The sequence below is a fragment of the Opisthorchis viverrini genome, assembly GCF_000715545.1.
Source record: "Opisthorchis viverrini unplaced genomic scaffold opera_v5_420, whole genome shotgun sequence".
NCBI classification, from domain to species: Eukaryota; Metazoa; Platyhelminthes; class Trematoda; order Opisthorchiida; family Opisthorchiidae; genus Opisthorchis; species Opisthorchis viverrini.
In genome coordinates this window covers 176,605-195,299 of record NW_008752080.1, presented here as the reverse complement: position 1 = coordinate 195,299, position 18,695 = coordinate 176,605, and the positions used below count along the sequence as shown (strand labels likewise).

Genomic DNA, 18,695 nt, shown 5'->3' with positions numbered 1-18,695 from the left:
CGATGCGAGAGGGTGATGGCAATGGGCTTACAGCACCTTTTGGAAGATTCTGGAACGACAAATCGAGTCATCCAGAAAGGCTAATTCATGCCGATTAAAGGAAACACTATCGCGTTTGTCGCCTGCATGATCTGGGAAGTTCCATTACACAACGAATATCTAGCCACTATTAGAGGTAGGTATTGTGTAGCGTCACCCGTAGAGTTTCCGTGACTCTCGTAAAAAAATACGTAATGAACCGTACGCTGCATCTTGACATCAAGTGGAATTTACAACTGAAGTATACCCTAAACTGTGAAGCACCTAAGTTTCCGCCCGCGGAAGGCAGTTCCTGTGATGGTTTCTACGGTTAGGCCAAATTGGAATAACAGGCTATGAAAACATCGTCAGCATACAGTCAACAGGGTGTTCGATGTCGGAGATGTCATGCTTGGTTTTTCTGGCGTTAGACTAGTGCACTCGCGAATGTCTAACCTTCCTGGATGTTTTAATGACCGGACGTCTCAAGGGGGGCTACACTACATGGAGTGATCAACATCACACCGACCATCGGGCAACTGGGTTTGGTAGGAACCCTATTGGAGCCAAGACACGCACCAGAGATAGACTACCAGACTAACCATCCGCGTCCCAAGATTGAAAGCTACGAAAGGGCTGCAATTTGCCGTCAACCCACGACTACAACTGTATGAGCACCCACGTACTACATCGGATAACTCCTGGTTATTGAGGGAAAATCAATCAAAATTCATCAAATAACCGACAATAAAAGGTAAACGGCTGCACATTGAACGCCAACCAGCGAGTGCGGAACGATTCTCTCAATATTAAACACTATGTAGTGATGCCGAGCAGACAGCGACACAAAAAGCTAATCCATCAGAGATAATGGGAACGTCCACATCCCTCGTCTATCCTCATTGTGGACGAAACGCAAACCCACCCATTTCCCCCTGAGACGTGGCAACACACGAAGGGTAGTATTGAAAAATTAAATTTATTATTTTCTGCATTTAAATGAGGACGGCATACGAAAAGTAATCGATCATCCTATCGAGACCCTCTGATTGTCGGTTCACATATGGCGACAGACTGTGAATGCGACGACATTGGTGCCAACATTCATCCACACATATCCTTGTGTAAATAGTACCAGGCGCGAAGAGGAAAACGGAAACCAAATAGACACACATGCCTAAGTGTTACCCGCAGCTGAAAGTTTACAATATAGTTCTGCGCGTGTCTGTGTCGGACAGAAAGCGAAATCGAGCAAAGTCAAAAACCATTTTCTCCAATAAAAAGCAAGGGAAGCACTTAGCGTGACCTCTGATGGAGGATGATGACCAACGACAGTCTACGGACAGGCCATGAGTCAGTAAACTGACTAAGCACTCGAGCCAAATTGCACTTTGGATGGGATACATAAATCCAAAAGTGGACGGTGAATAAGAGGGTGTTGATCACAAGCACACGCTATCCGCTAGATGGCAGTTAGAAAAAAGGAGGCATGCATGTACAATTGTAAATGCCGAGTGGCTCGAGAATTCAAGACGAAATAGTGCTCAAATTCAAACAGGTAGGACTAGGACGCCAGGCAAGGTTGTACGAACCGGACCGTGTCTGAGGGCTGAACTGAGAGCAAGGTGTTGGTCGACCGGGCAAGAAAAAAAGGCTGTGATGCAGTGAGCTGCCGGAAATCGAATAAACGTGGATGATGGTCAAAAATAGGTAGCGAGGAAGTCCAAGCGTGGAAGCGAATCTGCCAGAGAGGAAACTCCAGAAGCAAATGGAAGACGAACGAAATAAACGGACGGTTCCAGAACACAGATCAATGAAGACCAATGAAAGCGGGTAGACTAGGTGTCATGGACACAACAATGCAAAAGGTTGGAGCTGAGAATGACCAGAAACGGTCTTGACGTGATCGAGTGGATGCTGGAGATGGAGAATAAACACGCGCTTAGGATGTGGTCAGAGAAAATAAACCACAAAGCTGTACTCCACGCGAACTGGCGAAACGGGGTTCACAGCGCAGAATGCGATAGGAAGAAACGGGAATGGATAAGGCAAATACTACATCAGAAACGAATAAGCGGAGGGATTGGCATATGTCGAAGAATCGTCAATCGGACCGATCCCACTATAACCATGAGCACGACTATAAACCGTGCGTCTGTCCAGCCGTCGTGCTGATGTTAGCGACCACAGTCAGAACACATAATCATATCGTCACTGGTAAGGAATCCCCGACCAACCAGGTTGCAGTTGCACTTGCCGCATAAGAAGCACTCAGAATGCCAGTGACGGTCCTCAAAAGAAATGAACTTGCATCCACCGAAGCCTAAAAATGAGGTTTCAGTAGAAGAATCAGGTAAGAACAAAAATGGCGCGTAACTGGATGGAAAAGGCCAGAAAACTATCCGCATGCTGGATGAAAGCAAGTGACGTTCGCTCGACATATTCGAACACAGATCTCGTTACAAAAACGAAGCAACGGTGGCGCTTTTCTCCGTTTCCATACTACTTATAAGGTCAATGAAAACTCTTCGACAATCCACAACGGGTTTTACCCTTCTTCGGGCACTCAGGTAGACCCAGTCAACCTTATGTTCTACTTGAACTTAAAATCCACTAGATATCTGCAAAATATACTCATTTACAGACTTATTTGGTCCTAACGAGAGACCCACTTGTATGACAACTAAAACCCTAGTTTATGATATTCCGCAACTGAATGTAATGCATTAAGGCCGTCTCATGTACCGGTTGGTGCGATAGTCAAGGTATCAAAGTATGTTTCAGTACCAAGCGATGGAAACCATGGACGGCTCACCACAGGCTACAATAGGTAAGCCTAATCCTCAAACTTAAAATAACCTTGCCTTGGAAACCGAATCGTCGTAACTCTCTGCTTTCATGTGGTATTGAACCTCTTGGCCGTAGAACTACGGTGGTTACTAAGTGCGAAAACAGGATGCGATCCAAACAACAGACTGCGGAATGCTCTCGAAAGTTGCCAACGATTAGAGTAAAAACCGCACAGCGCTTGCTGAGCAAAAAGAACGTTGTAATTCTCAAACGTAGCAAAACTGCGTCAGTGACGCTCCACGACTTTGAAAACCCTCGAAGTCAAATCATGCGGATTCAGGACCCAACAGGATGTAGTATCACCTTCACGAAAATCGACCGAGGGTATTTGACTGAGTGACCCGAATCCACTACTACCGAACTGTTACCATCCGTCGAGATTACGGAGTATTTTTGCAGTTTTCGGCCATATTAGTGAAGCGACACAGCTACAGGATTTATTACCGATTGTTGTAAGTCGTACTGTTCGATCATGGGCCACATGAGTTGCATGAAATCATACATGAATAGGCTACTGAATCAATTAATGTAATGTAAAATGCATCACCCATCAAAGCGTTGGAGAGATAACGAACACACAAGACAATGAACTCAATGGATGTGCGAACCAAGTATCCTGGTGACGAGCTAACCAACACGCCTACTGACAACAGTTGGTTCCGACAATGAATCCAACCATCTGGCTGTTGAGAATCCCGTGCGAATATGCTCAGTGGTGAACTGTACGATTGAGAACAAGTGATCTTCACACATTCCACAGAAACACCCGCGCCTAGCGTCTGGTTCTGTCAAGTACTTCATACCGTCCCCGATCAAACAGAGAGGAAATATGTGCCAAAATATACCCAACACTAGTTCTAGAACGAACGGACCTCCCTAGCTTTAACGAGCACGCAAATGAGCTAGAAACATTGAGACCACATAAACACCGGAAAACAATTGTGTAGCCTAGCTAAACAGTTAACTGAGATTAACTGGTTCACGTGTAATAGAACAAACGGCACACACCAGTGATAGGCTTTGTGCACTTAGTGCACTTCTTTGCAAACAGCTCTCCGTAACAGTCTGCGCAGTATGGTTGTTCATCCTTCGAGGTGAACTTGAGACCTGCCAATTGTTTTGTACAGTTTGTACAGGTGAAGCACTCCTTGTGCCACGGGTTGCCCTTGTAGGTCACACCACCGCGACGGATAACCTATGAGAAACAAATATATGGGAGGGGTAAGTAAGCCAATGTCAATGAAGAACGAAGAGGTACAACAATAATCCCGAAAAGCAGCTATCGCTTTACGAGAGAAAAAATCGCGGTACAGTGAGTAAAACAGTGAAGTAACTGGAGGTATACGTGGAATTCCGGACACAATGCCGATAAAATTCGGCAACAACCGAACGACCTGACCCATTAGTTAATTAGTAAGACCGAAGCAGAGATGCGCTAACGCACACCATGCTATCCAAACTATCGTGCACCTGACACTGGCGCATCAAAATTGTAACCCCCACTCACCTTCAGAGTTTCAAATCGTTAAGCGAAAGGGCTACTTGAAATACTGTTAGTTCGGAGGATCTTTAGAAAGCATTTTTTCGCTCTACTTAAATAATCACTCCAGCTGCAATCCTATGGCAACCTGTTACTGCCCACACCCAACATCGTTTCTCTCAATGTTGCATTCAACGATGAAGTCGCAAACAATAGGGAGGTTGGGGGCAAGAACACTATGAGCTTTTGCGATGCTGTTTAATGAGTAAGGGACTAACAATAATGAGCCCCGATAACCATGCACATTGAGTGAAGGTGAGAACAATGACAATCAAATGAAGTTGCAGACTGTTGGCTCCGGTTCCTCTTGCATCCCCTAGCAAACACATTATCAGCCTGCTGAAGTTAAGCAGTATTGTGATAAAATAAGGTGAACCGTGATCATTCCTTTTGTAAGATATTTTCTGCACCTCAGTAGTAAACTTTCCGGTTCACTGCTGAACGCAATAGGCCAGATGTGGGCTCCTCTATGGAGTAAGCGAGTTCCGCTTCTCACCTCAAATATCCACTGTCTGGGAGTACTATATATTGGTATCAATCCCGATCCAGGTTGAGGTGAGAAAAACCGAACTGTCTCAACGTTGAGTACGTGGTTATCGGACGCGTTGCATACACTATCCTTCTTGATAACAATACGTGCTAGAAACGGTTTTTTCCCTGTCATGCAACCGTGGATCACGTATAACATGCACGACAAACTACTCCTCCTATGTGGTCGGGACAGTGCACGATACGAATGCACCAAAATGTGACTCTACCAGATCCTGACTGATAAGACCTTCAATTCGATATCCGAACCATGGATTTTTGATTTTAGTGTGGGACTTCGTGTCAGAATGGAGGAAGGAAACAAGCCGAAAAGACGCCAAAACTATAAGATTTGATTTGATGAATCCACTTATTGACACCTCGGTTGCATCACCCCTTCCACGATAATGAAAATGGAGCTGGTACACATAACGCTGCCAAAGACCACATTACAATTAATGAGTTAATGATCTAAGTTGACAGGCAGAACGGGATGATGTGATCTTGGAAAGGGAAAACCAGAGAGCGTGATGCTCGAAAACGAGATATGGGAAACTCGGGAAAATGTGAAGCAACGGGTCGCTTACTTCTGAGCACTTTGTACATCTTTGAGCATACTTTGCCTCATAGCAAGGAACACAGACCACTTGATTCTCTCGGGGGATGAAACTCTTGGCACCGATTGGTTGTTTACATTCTACGCATAGGAAACATTCCTCGTGCCATTGCTGGCCTCGATATTCGTATTTCCGCATCCCAGCTTTGAACACGCCTTGGCAGCCATCACAGCGGGCAGCAAAGCGCTCATCGTAGCAGTCAGAACAATATAGTTGTTCTTCTTTTGTAGCAAACGGGCGATCGGCTAAGGAAGTGGCACACGCCGAACATTTGAAGCATTTCTCGTGCCAGTGCCGTTCTTTGAAGGACAAATCCTATAAAAGTGGGACAGAGACAGAATAGAAACAGTACTCTAGGAGGACAACATGCAAAGAACACAAATGTGCACAACAAAATTACTAGAATACGCCAGCTCAAGCATCGGTCGTGACAAAGAGACAACGAAAAAGCAGAACGCTAAAGTATGATGAGTCGGTTAACGCACCACATGCAGAGTCGACGGTCTTTGAAGAAAAACTTTATTTGCCTTCATTTATACACAAAGTAGACAGAAGATATGAATAGGACAACCCACTCTCAAATACTCCTGCCCTCTGAACATTGGCAATTCAAAAATCAAACTGATGGCCGTTGTGTTGACTGACCAGGAGGGGCTACAGCTACAAACCTTAAATAGTTGCATTATGCATCAAGCCATATCCAGATTAAAGCATGTTTTTTCTTTATTCCATATACGTCATCGATACTCACCCCATTAGTATAGCCTGCAACAAGATGTAAATGCCTCAATTGATCAACTGACGAACGTTAGATATATCGCTTTCGATCTACGTGATTAAGTTAGGGGTGGTCCACTGAATCGAACCTATCGATAACGGTTGCACAGAATTAGTCGGTCAGTTTTTCGAAGTATCTGAGTGTGAATACAAGGGTCAGCACGAATGTTGTCTACTAATTCCAGCGTTGAGTTGCCGACGATAAATAATCAGTGGGTTATCACTGCTCAAAATTTCGACCAACTCGGACAACCTTCATCAAGAGTGAAGCAACTGAAACCACTCGGACTGTGTTTTGAGTTTCCCAAAGCCATTAACCCCTGAGTCAAGGAGGCGGCACCAAGAAAAAGGCTCATGATTTAGAAGAGATAAAAATGCAGCGCCTAGTACAGAGGTGGATGGCTAACAACTCACTTGGTCTGGGTCTCTGGGTAAGACAGTGGAACAACTGATGAGCTATTTTCTAGACTTGACACAGGTTGAAGAAGGTACCATGACTCACTCTGAACCGGGTGCCAAACGCAAGACGGAGTAAAATGGGGCGAATAAATAACCCAAGTTCAACCTACACACTTTAGTTAGATCACTGGTGGAAAAACTTAAGTTTACGAAATTCACTGAAATCGACCGACCTGTGGTGGCCTGGGCTTCAATCCTTGTTGCTGAGACTAATCAACAAGCTTTGTTAAATGAGGAAAAACTCAGAGCTGACATGACATTTTTCAAAAAATTATGCATCCAGTAGATGGTGCTATTGTACTGATCGGCCAAGCTGACAAATAGCTGACAAAATAGCCCTCAGTAACAGCCGAGTATCAGTTATCATAGAAGCGCGATTTTGGCGAAATTAAATACGTCTGCAGCAATATGGAGGGCGATATACGTGGCTAGCCACTGATCCCACAGTGCTTAGGAGAACAACGCAAAAGTCGTAAACCTGGAGCCAGAACAAAAGTGTGCCCTAAACTGCAAATTGGTTGCAACGACAACTTAGTGTACCTAAAACACAACCTTGCTCCGGCCTCTACCCCAAGCTAGCCTACGCACCCACAATAGCAAGTTACTTCTAAGCGCGATTATCCTTTTCCAGTTCGCAGACTGCATGTAGAGGATGTTGGCTTGGTGAGAATTTCTCACATATCGGTGAGGACGCGAAAAAATACCAGCTCCTGCAAACCAACCACGCACGAACTAACCGACACGGACTGACGCTAAGAGCAGCTACACGTGGTAGTTACAAAACCGCCATATGACTTTAATCGTGGATTAAGAACTCAAGTCCCCGATGCTGTAACGCAAATCGTGGCTGGCCAGTGCATCACACCTACAACGCCTCTGTAAACAAAAGTACGGTAAACTGTGGGTGGAACATCGGTAGATAGAGACAAGCTCGGAATACAAACTATACTCCGTTAAGGCCATGATATCCTAACTATTCAGGCATGAACGCTGAATAACTTAGGCTCGCGAACAAAACAAGTCTGAAGTGCTCAAAATAAGTAACTCAACAGCAGTGAAACGTAAATGGTGAAACAGAAAGATAACGAAAAGAGCCATGTGACCCCGATGGCGAACTGAATACAAGAGCCCACAACAGGTCACGACACTTCGAGCGTGCGACCCAAAACGACAGTAGCGTATAAAGACTGGTGTAGGTGTTGACGGAAGTGGTTGGGGACACAGTCGTATGTTCACCTGCCTCGATGGAATCACACTGTCATGCCAGCCGCAGCCGAAACACGAAGATGATGGGAAACAGTACATGGTAATCAGGACGGGAAAAACTAACTTTCGAAGGACACGGCTCAGATTTATGGTCTACATTGCAACGCCGTTTGGAATCGAGAATGAGGGACTTGATGCCTGCATTAGAAGTGGTACCATCGGGTCCCTGATCCGAATAAGGAATATAAATAGGCAAGGCCAAATTGGAGTGAGCTTAGATCAAGTTGTAATATTGCTGAGAACCATCGTCCAGCCTCCTTTTGTGGGAAAAAGGACTAACATAACTAATTCGAATCGGGAGTAAACCCCACACTAAATCTGTTGATAAAGCTTCACTACTCAGAAGCAACGAAATATAGGAAAACGTTTTAACCGAATAGAAATACTTAGCAAGCCGATTATTCCCATAAAACTAGGTTACTGTTTGCTTCAGCTTTGATACACCAATACAGTTAGCTACTTTGAGCAACTCATCCTGAACGCCTAGACTTCATGGCAGCATGCTACTACCGCAAAAACTGCTCACCTCACAAGGACTAATGAGTACTGCTTGTTTGGAACCTGCTTGACCCCAACGCGCGAGATACCGTTTGCCGGCCGTCGAATGTTAAACCCTCGTCGTATATTTCGCGTGAATGTTGACTGTCGAATCCAGGAGTTTAGCATTTCCTGGACAACTCGGAATAGCTAGGTGGACGAAAAAAGTCCAGTCTTCTTACGTAAGACACCACATGGATAACAGATTTCCAATCTAGTTTTATTGAAAGGAGACACTATCTTTTTTTCAGAGGGGTTTGGTAAACAATCGGTGCTGGGCAACGTTTCGCTTTTGACACTATCTTATTCACGGATTTCACAGTTCTACGGTTCTGGCTGATATTTTGGGATACGCTCCTCGATAACCGATAGATGTCGTATGCACGAGTGAAGCTGAGAAAACACTGGATGAATTCTCCTGAATACGTCAAACGTCGCCGTCTAATGGAATGATGCCATGGATGAAATTCACTACATAATTCAAACTAAATAAAGTTCGATTTAACATTCGTCTATGTGCCGAAGACGTGGCCGAAAATTTGCCTCAACCTCACGTGCACGTCAGAGTTCATGTGACTGCATGTCTGCTAAGTTGAGAATCCAGCTCAAATTGAAGAAAAATAATCTGAACGGTAGTTATACTGGGAATAGATAGAATTCATGAAAACTATTTCGCCGAGCCAAGTATCCGTCACGCTCCGGAATCAAAGCTCCATGAGGGTCGCGATCCACCGGACTAGTCAGTCTCTTGGTCCTTCAGATAAGAGGCAGAACACACGTGGCCAGTCATTATACAAATTACAGAGTACCTTAGTAAGCTCAGGACAGTAAATCTCCCGTCCAAGTTTGATTGATTTGCTGGTACCTTGTCTATCACACATGCATGAGCCACACTAACTTAAACCATCATTACTAAGATGTGACTCGCATTCCGAAAACGCATCCTGGAATTATATATCAAACACAGGGAATATTTGTGTATCAAATTTCAGCCTAATCTTGTACAGCTGGCTCCAACTGTCTACAATCCTATCCACTCATTACGGTGCAAGTACGCCAAGAAAGCACACTTTTACTACACTTCAGACTGCAAACTGATGCAGGTACGATCGGCATTTCTTTATACAACCAGCTCAGTTGTAGATGATTGATATCTATATTTATCAGACTGTACGAAGAAATGTGAATTCGATTTATTCAGTGTCTTGGATGAATGGAAACGGCGGTTACCTCTGGACTACTATGGCTTCACTTAGTGTTACAGTGTCACAAAGGACCCTTAAAAAACTTTCGTAGGTGATGAGGCAGGTCGACTAGAGACTACGGAATGAGCAGTACGCGACACCGTTCTTTGGTTGAAAAACAGTCATGTTTAGTAGAATACATTTCAATGATTGTATTAGAAAGCTAGACCTTGGCTTGGTAACCAGTGATATGCCGATTTGCCTCAGCCCTGCCCACATTCACTGCGATCACCTATGGCAATCATGGACACATACCGCTGTACAGCCCAATCAGTTACCGATTTTGCCGGTTCCCATAGAGCGGATATGCTGCGGTCTTGCACTTTCGGGAGAAGAAAACTGACCCGTCGGTCAGTTCGGATAGCGAACGAAAAACGGTACAACTGGGGTTGCAAGAGTAACTATCCTTGAGGCAGCTTGCGGCCGCTGGTTGGTGGAGATGTCGTTAAAGTGGAAGTATTCTGTACACGTTCGACTTCCATAAGTTGGAGTTCGTTGTAATTAGGCAACGATCTAAACAGTAAATTATCCCACAGCTATCAGGATCAGTATGTAATGATTAATTAACTGAAAAGGACTATGTGGGACAGCCGAACATCATCGTAGCCAATGGAAACATTATGCAAGCAATTCTGCCACACACCACGCAGAGAACTTACCTTAGAATCACAGCCGATTTTCTCCTTGCATTGCTCGCATGTGTTTGCAAACTTGGCTTCATAGCATCCCAAGCAATGCGGCTCATCATCACGAAGTATGTACCGCTGGCCCGTCAATGAAGCATCGCAACTGCGGCAAGCAAAATGTCCGGTATGGTGTTCTTGATCCATAGCACGGGTATATTCCTCAGAGAAAATGAGCTGTGTGACGAAACAGAAAATATAACACACAATCCAAAGCCAAAAAAGAAGACCACTTCAAGTAACGGCGCCAACCAAATAGAATAGAAAATCTGTATGTCATGCCACAATGATAATTCATATGTCGCTAAGAGAAGTGCTCTCCTTTGGTACCGCCAAGGCTTATCACAGACAGCGATATGACCAGGACAAATAACGTGCAACTGGACTGGGCTACAGAGCCTGATAAATGCACTAACATTTTGCCATTGTGATGCGCCTGTCAGTGATCATACGTGGACGGAATATAATACGAAAACAGAACTTCAACCGATAGAAAGGGTAGTATTGCGCTCCAAAAGTCTCAGGTGGCAAACTGTGAAAACCTATTTTCTCATAATCGTTTGTCATGAAAAACGGGGTGGTGATTTGAGGATTCCCGATTATTACCCGATTATTATTACAACATCCCGTCAATAACTAGGTCAGATATTGGTAGAAAGTATCACGAAAATGACGCAGTATACCAGATTAGTACGAATGTCATCAGTAACTCGTGGAATCACTCTCCATACTGCAAACTCTAATGGTGCTAAAAACTTCTGCCAGTGGCAAGCCAATTCGGTCAACCAAAATGCCCAGCCGGTAATTTTACAAATGAGTAATCCCTTCGTCTTGGGAACCAGGCCTACGTAATCCTCGGATGATACCCTCTATTCGTATGTGTGGAAAACCAGAAAACTTTCAGCACTTGGTAAACTAGTAGAAGACAGGAGAGAACTGTTCTTACCTTTTAATAAGGGTTTATGAAGACGCGCGGTCTATTCAGCAAGATTTGTGGCAACGGTTACGAAGCCCTGCACAATGCGGAGCAGCGTCTATGTATATCCGAAGTTGACCGACTGTGCGCGTGTGGCTGCGATAAGAAATTGACGGTTTTGTTTGCCACAATCCAAACACGTTCGACACACCCACCAATTTAAAAGGCAAATAGCCAGGGACCAGGGCAGTCGTGCGCATAAACGAAGGTCGATTGGTGAAGGGATAGAGGCCGTCGTCATCCACGCGCGTGCGAACGGTCGCGTATGTATGCAACAGCGCACGCATACACATGCAAGCGCAGCAGCACATTGGTAACAGAATGCCGCAGACAGACATGTCCTAACCAGACAGCAGTTGAGTGCACCAAGTAAGCCGGTGGAGCTGTCAAGTGGGAATGCTACAGGTATGGGCGAACAGCAGCTGCACGTTTACATTTCGGTCTTCGACCGACGGACGTGCAGATGAATGTTCACGGGGCAAAATATCCCATACATGGATATCTACCTCAGGTTAGCATTGCAACAAAAGCCGAATTGACTGTGAACGCGAAAGTACAATTATGGGTTCCTTGTGTTGCAACACCTGTACGTATCACTCAGATGACCGACCGTAAAAACATTCTCTCCTTCAACTGTAGCACTCTTTCGGTACCTAACTGCCACCAGAAGGAAGTACGAGGGCTGGGATACTGTCAGGTTGCTCAAGCCTGGCACCTGCCTCAGCGTTCGGTCACCCATAAACTCTGTGGACCACGTCTGAATTGTTCTACGTAAGTCTAATTCACTAAAACAAATTCGAACATCCATACGGAGAGTGTTTGATTGTTGTTTCAATAGCAAAATTACAGACGGGTTGGGCCAGTGCATTCTTACTGCTGACTTTTTCAGAGCACAAGCTAAATTGGCAGGACACTTTCGAAATCTCCTCGCTGTTGTTATTGTCACGTTGCTTCCATGACTGCTAACCGGTACTCCGACGTTTATCTGCTGACCATAGTTGAATATGAGTACTCGGCTTGATGTCGTAGACCACACAAAGGAAAAAAGATGAAGCCCTATTTCTTCACTTGGTAATCCAAATGATGTGTTTCTATCGGTGTAAGCGCGTGGAGCTCTATAGACTCAGAAAGCTCACTTCCACAGTGAATCAATGCTGGGTCAGCAAACCTGTAACTGTCACAGACATCGTTCCTCTCGATTCGGTGTTCGTTACGGAATGAAACCCATCGCGAACTCTGAAGCTGTTATCACGTTTCGAAGGCAGTTAGAACAATAGGGGTTTTACGGTCTACTATGACGATATCAGTCAGGTGAAGTGAGTGACCATAACCGATCATAGTAAGTGTTATCTGCATTAGCTCCATTTCAAACCATCACCTTACGCAGATATTCACTCCAAAGAACATTCGACGGGGAAAAAGTGACCCAAAGTCTTCCACATTGAGTATTTCTCTTTAGGGAGCACGAGCGATTCAACGGAACTATATTATACAAAGGTATACCAGGCAGTGAAACCATGGTAAAACTACCGTGTTAAACATCCTACCGATGGTGAAACTGCATTGAAATACCAGCCAGTCAAAACCTACGTCTCTACCCATAGGAGACATAGACAGATCTCGTGACACCATTATTTTTAGACAGTAATCAATACTGGTTTTCTAAATTTAGCATAGGATTAAGTCGGATGTATATCAAGTACCATTGAGGGTACAGGAAGATGTAACGACACAAGAAACTTGGGAATAACAGAGGAAGAGCGCCTAAGCCCTAAATATGAGTCGGTAATCAAAACTACCACCCCATACGGTAGGAGCATGCATAAGGAATCTAGGAGGAGCGTTGCGTTTTCATGTTATGGTATTTTGTTCCTCAATTACCTTCAGTAGCAATGACTGGTCTCTCTAACTAACGGAACTCCCCCGATGAGCCCATCTCTTATACGAACACATGATCGCGCGCAGTAGTCTGTTCTTCCTTTCATCAAACCTTGCATTTTTCGAGGTTATAACAGAAAAACCACTATACTGGAAATCACACAATATTGAACCCAAGTCGAGAAGGCACCTAATGATATTTCCCAATTGTTCAACACTACCTCAGATGCCAGTGCTATGATGGTTTACACGGCTGAGGAGTTATTTCCGCCCACCATCCATAATCTCTACCAGTGATATTAGGAAAAGGTTTTTCAGAAATAAACGGCGTCCGACACAAATAAATATTTCTGACAGAAGACCACTCCTAGCTAGACTAATTTGTTCCGGTTCTACGAAAACAACTACACCCGCAATAGGAGGTGGGAGATATCATTCCACTACAAATCACTTGCTCGCTAACTTAAGATACCTAAGCGAAGAAAACTGAGAGAACTGTACCGCACCTCCGTTTCAACTGGAAAGTCGTGTGAAGCCAGTACGCCTCTCCGACAGGTACCCAAACTCATATCTTACTCTGTCAGTTCATTTCTAAAACGCAAGTCATCGCAGACGCAGACTAAGACTTTTTGAAAACCTTGATGACTCGATTGACTCCGTTTTCTATTATTGACCGTCTCATTCAACAAGCATTTAAATTTCGCATGAACCATGTGACTTTACTAACCATCTAGACGGACGACTATCTTTTGGAGGGACAACTTCGTTTGGTGCGCGAGTGGCTCGTATTTCGCGAGAATGACTTCTAATCTAAACATCAGAATCCTGCTGAGTTTCAGCGATGCTTGACAGATGTGACAGTTCAATTACCAGAGTTAAATTGCAAAATCGGCGGTGTATCTCGGCCGCCCAGATAACAGCGTTTTACTACTAACACTACTAATTTCCCGACAGTAGGCAAAAACTAAAACAAACGGCAGTACTCACATGGTCGCACGTTGCGCATCGAGGGCGGATGAGCTGACCGTAGTGGCGCAGGCAGTACGGTCGACCGTTTGACCAGGCATAACAGTAATCGACAAGGTGCTCGGAGCAGGTAGCACAACGGAAACATCCTACGTGCCAAGCGGGTGCGACATCAGAAGCCTCGTTTGAAGGAGAGTTAGTCATAGCTTCCAGAGGTCGATGTTCTGGCCTTACGCGAATGCAGAAGTCACCGAATCCAATAGTTCCCAAGCAGTCGGCACAAGCCTATGAAAATAACAATAACTTGCTTGTCGCTTTCTGGAAGAATACTATCGTTAACACACGTTATCATGGCAATCTTCACTAATCAAACTACATATCGTTTTTTTAGCCCTAGGGCGTGAGCGGGTTAGGTTACGGAACTCACAGACAACTTTTGGCCTTCATTCATTACGGCTTCTGTCAGCAGCCCTAAAGCGAACTCGTCCGGTGAGCCAATGTGTGCTGGTGAGCCCACCCAAGACAAAATTTACCACTACAAGTAAAATCCTGTGAAGGTATGCTGTTCACCTAATTGTTAAATATAGGAATGGTTTTTACAGTTGAAACCGGATATTCGCCGGTAAGCGAATCTGGCCTAATATTTCCGCACCGACCAACCAGGCATTCTGAAACTGGAAACAAAAATTTAATAGAAATATGGTTAAGGTTCGGGCACTCACTTATGATGAACATGGTCTGTTTCTATTCATCTTCAAATGTGCACATTATCCCTTAACCCACACAATGTCTGTTGTCTAGTAGAAGCATTCTTCACGCGCTTCTAGTCTTTTGCACTCCATTTTCCGATGGATGCAGCGGATGGGAGGCCAGAAAGGGAATACTTACAAACGAAGGGGAAAAATATGCCAAGCTGAATGAGTGCAAACAAGCTGGGACTACGGACCTGTCCAGCACTTTGACTCATGTGTTCAACCATACCAATGCCAAAATCCCGGCGATTTCTAGAGTTTTTGAACCGGTTAGCTTCGCGCAGCTCGCTATCAAGACTATGACTGGCATCCGGAAGCTGAGAGCTGGTGCGGTGAACCCAAGCTTCTTCCACGGCAGCCGCTGGCCTTCGATCCTGAGGGGGGATTTGTTTGCGCAGGCGCCGTCGTCGAAGTCGGTCTGCTGCATCACCTCGGGGCACTTCGGAGGATGGGAGACTGCTAAGGAAACTGTCAACCTGTACAAAGAACCATGCAGATAAGGAGACCGTAAATTTTGTTATTCGAATAACACCCTGAAATAGAAACCACTGCAGACCCATTCCCCAAATAAGATTAATTAACTTCCACACTAGATGGCTTAAAGCTAAAAGCCTTAGCCCTTTTTAACCATTTTACGGTTGTCCATCTACTGTATTCCAGATATTTTATTCCATCCTCTGTGAAAGCCGTTCAAAAGTGACACTTTAACGGATGACCTCTACTATCGATGATAGGAGCTAGCGTGTTTCCTGTGCGAAAGCATTTGAAGGTAGGCGCAAGCATAAGCAGATAAACAATCCACTCGTACACGCACTTCGTAGAATGGGGAATGCTATCAACCAAAGTGAACAAACTCACTGTAGTAACGCTGCGACACCATGTTGAACTACTTCCGAATTGAAAAGATGACCACCAAATCCTGCTGACCCAGACACCAAGACAGATCACACACAAGCACTGATTTCGATTGAAAAACTATGAGACCTTTCTTAGGTGATTTGTATACGGTACTGGACGAGAGAAGTCGACTTTCGAATGTATGTTTCTTCTTGAGGAATGAAATATTAGCGCACTGGATTCATTGGAGCGGTAATTCACTATCCAACGGTCAGATTAATACGTGAACGTTCCTTCGTACAGGTGGAAAACGTACTCCTAAAAAAAACATGGCCCCTTAAAATTAAGGACCCTTTTCAGTAAGTGTTCCGTGATAGAGATGCATTCACACACTATCGAGACACAACATGTTGCTGGAGAAAATTGAAGCACGGAAGAACTTGAAACCCAGTAACCACCTTGACTAACCGGATAACCGAAACAGGCATTGCATCGTAAGATAACATCATGTAGTTGGTATAAACAGAAGCGGTCGAAACTAAACATAATGTACGAGTGATTTCTACTGTCACTATGGAAGCGACTTGCACACATCGCTGAGTGGCTTCATGTAAAGTTAGAATAATCCTCTTATGCACAACTAGGTAAACAAGAATGGACCATTGTTTCCAGTGAATTGTGACTATATCCCAAAGGGTCCCAAACATTCAAACGTGAGTAAATATTTGAGTGTGTAGGAACCAGTTTGGGCGTGGTCGACGCGGTATATGCATGCCTGGCGTCAGGCAATGAATAACTCACATATAAACATCTCAACTTGGAAGCATAAGTGATATAAGTAATCATCCAGAGGGGTTAGTGGTACACTTTATCAAGCAGCAGCGGTTTAACCGGTGATTGGACACTGGAAACTTGGTTCCCTTGAGTTTGACATAAGCGGTGTTCACAACCTTAGCTTGTCAGAAAGCAAACTGTTTCCCTTCTAAAGGTGACTGACCAGATGAACCGCAATTCCAAGACTGACCGGAGGAATTGGCAGTTAGGGAAAGCCCGTGAAATGGAAAAAACAGTAGTGACCGGAAATCGTACAGCTTGTCCACAATAATGGGCCAAGAAAACCACTGATCACTGAAGTCGCTACATGGAAATACAGTTTAAAGGTTAGTTGACCTGACGTGCCCAACACAATAACCAGCGCACCACCAGCTTCACAGGTGGACATGAACTATCGGATGCAAACCGAAGACAAAGTTGTTGTGTAGATTTAACAAACTACTCAAGGTTGCTGAAAACCGCTCAACAACCCACGATCGGTTTCATCCTTCTAGGGTCACAACAGGTAGACGCAGTCTCCGAATTTCCGTCATCTTGTGCTCTACTTGAAGATAAAGTTAGAAAACAAAATAGAACTCTTGATGAGAAAGCATCCAGTTCTGAACGCCTACCTTCCATTATCAAAGGAGTAAGAATGGGATGACGTGTTCTGTGCACCAGAAACATGAATTCAAGATACAAGCACAAAGGTTGATCAAACCACCCCATCACTCTCGATTCGCTTCCGGCTGCGCATCTCTGGTGATGCAGAGGTCGCTGTGGCAGGATGTGCGGGGTTTGGTATGGTGCTAAGTCAACTTTATTGACTGGGTACCTGTGTGGTTCGTCTAGCAACGTCCGTTAAGGAGTTTCACAGAGGAAAGTTGATCGGTGTCTGTTTGTCGTATCCACTTACGCCCCGGCGGACTGTAGCTCAAACACAATTTTTATGACGCCCTGAATGCCCTGTTGCGGAGAGCTAAAAGCTCAGATATCTTATCGGTTGCCCGAGATCTGAATGCACAAATGGGCTGTCTCAGTGCATCTGAGACTCACTTAGGTTGTCGACATGGAGTGGACTCGGTACGGACAATGGTGAAGGGTTGCTCCAAGTGTGTGTTGACCGCAGCCTGTTTTTATGCAGTATTAACTTCCGAAATAACCTACGTCGTCTGGCCACATGTCCTCCAACGGCGTGCCAGCTAAGAACTCAAATCGACCACATAGCCATCAGTTACTGACGACGCGACTAATAACTGACTACCGCCCGTTTTGGAACAGATTTGTGGATTCCCGCGACGCGCTCGTCCGGAGTCACTTCTCCCTTCGTTTCCCAGGGCCGCCTAAGGTGAGGACAAATCATTTGGCGACTGAAAAACTGGAAGATCCGGATATCAGAGTTTACCAGAATCGTCTTCCAGTCTCTTCTAACTGCTTCACCACTAGATGTGAATTCATGCTGGAATGAGATCGCCACAGCATAAACGAGAGATTCACTTGAGTCTCCCGTGAAAACCAAACTGATTTGAAAATGAGTGTAGTTGTCGAGATCGCCACCTCTTTACACAGAGAAATGTCCCCAACTGCTCCGAACATACTTCCGCCCGACGAATTATCAAATATCAAGTGAAAATGCGCCCCAATCGTGAAGTCCGGTGGACACGAAGGGTTACGGATACGGAAGTGGCTCGGAAACCGGGGAATGTCCGAATATTTCACTTTATCCGTGCAACCGGTCACCGGAAATCACCTATGAGCAAAACCATGAAGGATGCATGGAGCATCATCATCATCATCATCGACAGCATGTCAGTGTTCAACACCGATGCTTCACTGCCGTACAACCATGACTTAGTTGAAAGCCTTATTGTAAAGTAAAGAGTAAAGGTGGACGGGGAAGGGACTTAGTGCTAATTTGCAACAGGCATTCCGAGATGCCTACACCTCCAGACAT

The 18,695-nt window shown here is 44.8% G+C and overlaps 1 protein-coding gene across 1 annotated transcript in view; it reads right to left on the bottom strand.

Moving 5' to 3' along the window:
* Nucleotides 1–976: 976 nt before the first annotated feature.
* T265_10911 (hypothetical protein) overlaps nt 977–18,695 on the bottom strand; it is a gene marked incomplete at both ends in the record, with an annotated part of 18,733 nt that continues 1,014 nt past the window's right edge. Inside the window, 6 exons of the mRNA XM_009177425.1 lie at nt 977–2,341; nt 3,877–4,063; nt 5,524–5,868; nt 10,496–10,696; nt 14,361–14,624; nt 15,286–15,680. Coding sequence (XP_009175689.1) covers nt 2,196–2,341; nt 3,877–4,063; nt 5,524–5,868; nt 10,496–10,696; nt 14,361–14,624; nt 15,286–15,680 — 1,538 coding nt within the window. The remainder of the gene's footprint in view (nt 2,342–3,876; nt 4,064–5,523; nt 5,869–10,495; nt 10,697–14,360; nt 14,625–15,285; nt 15,681–18,695) is intronic.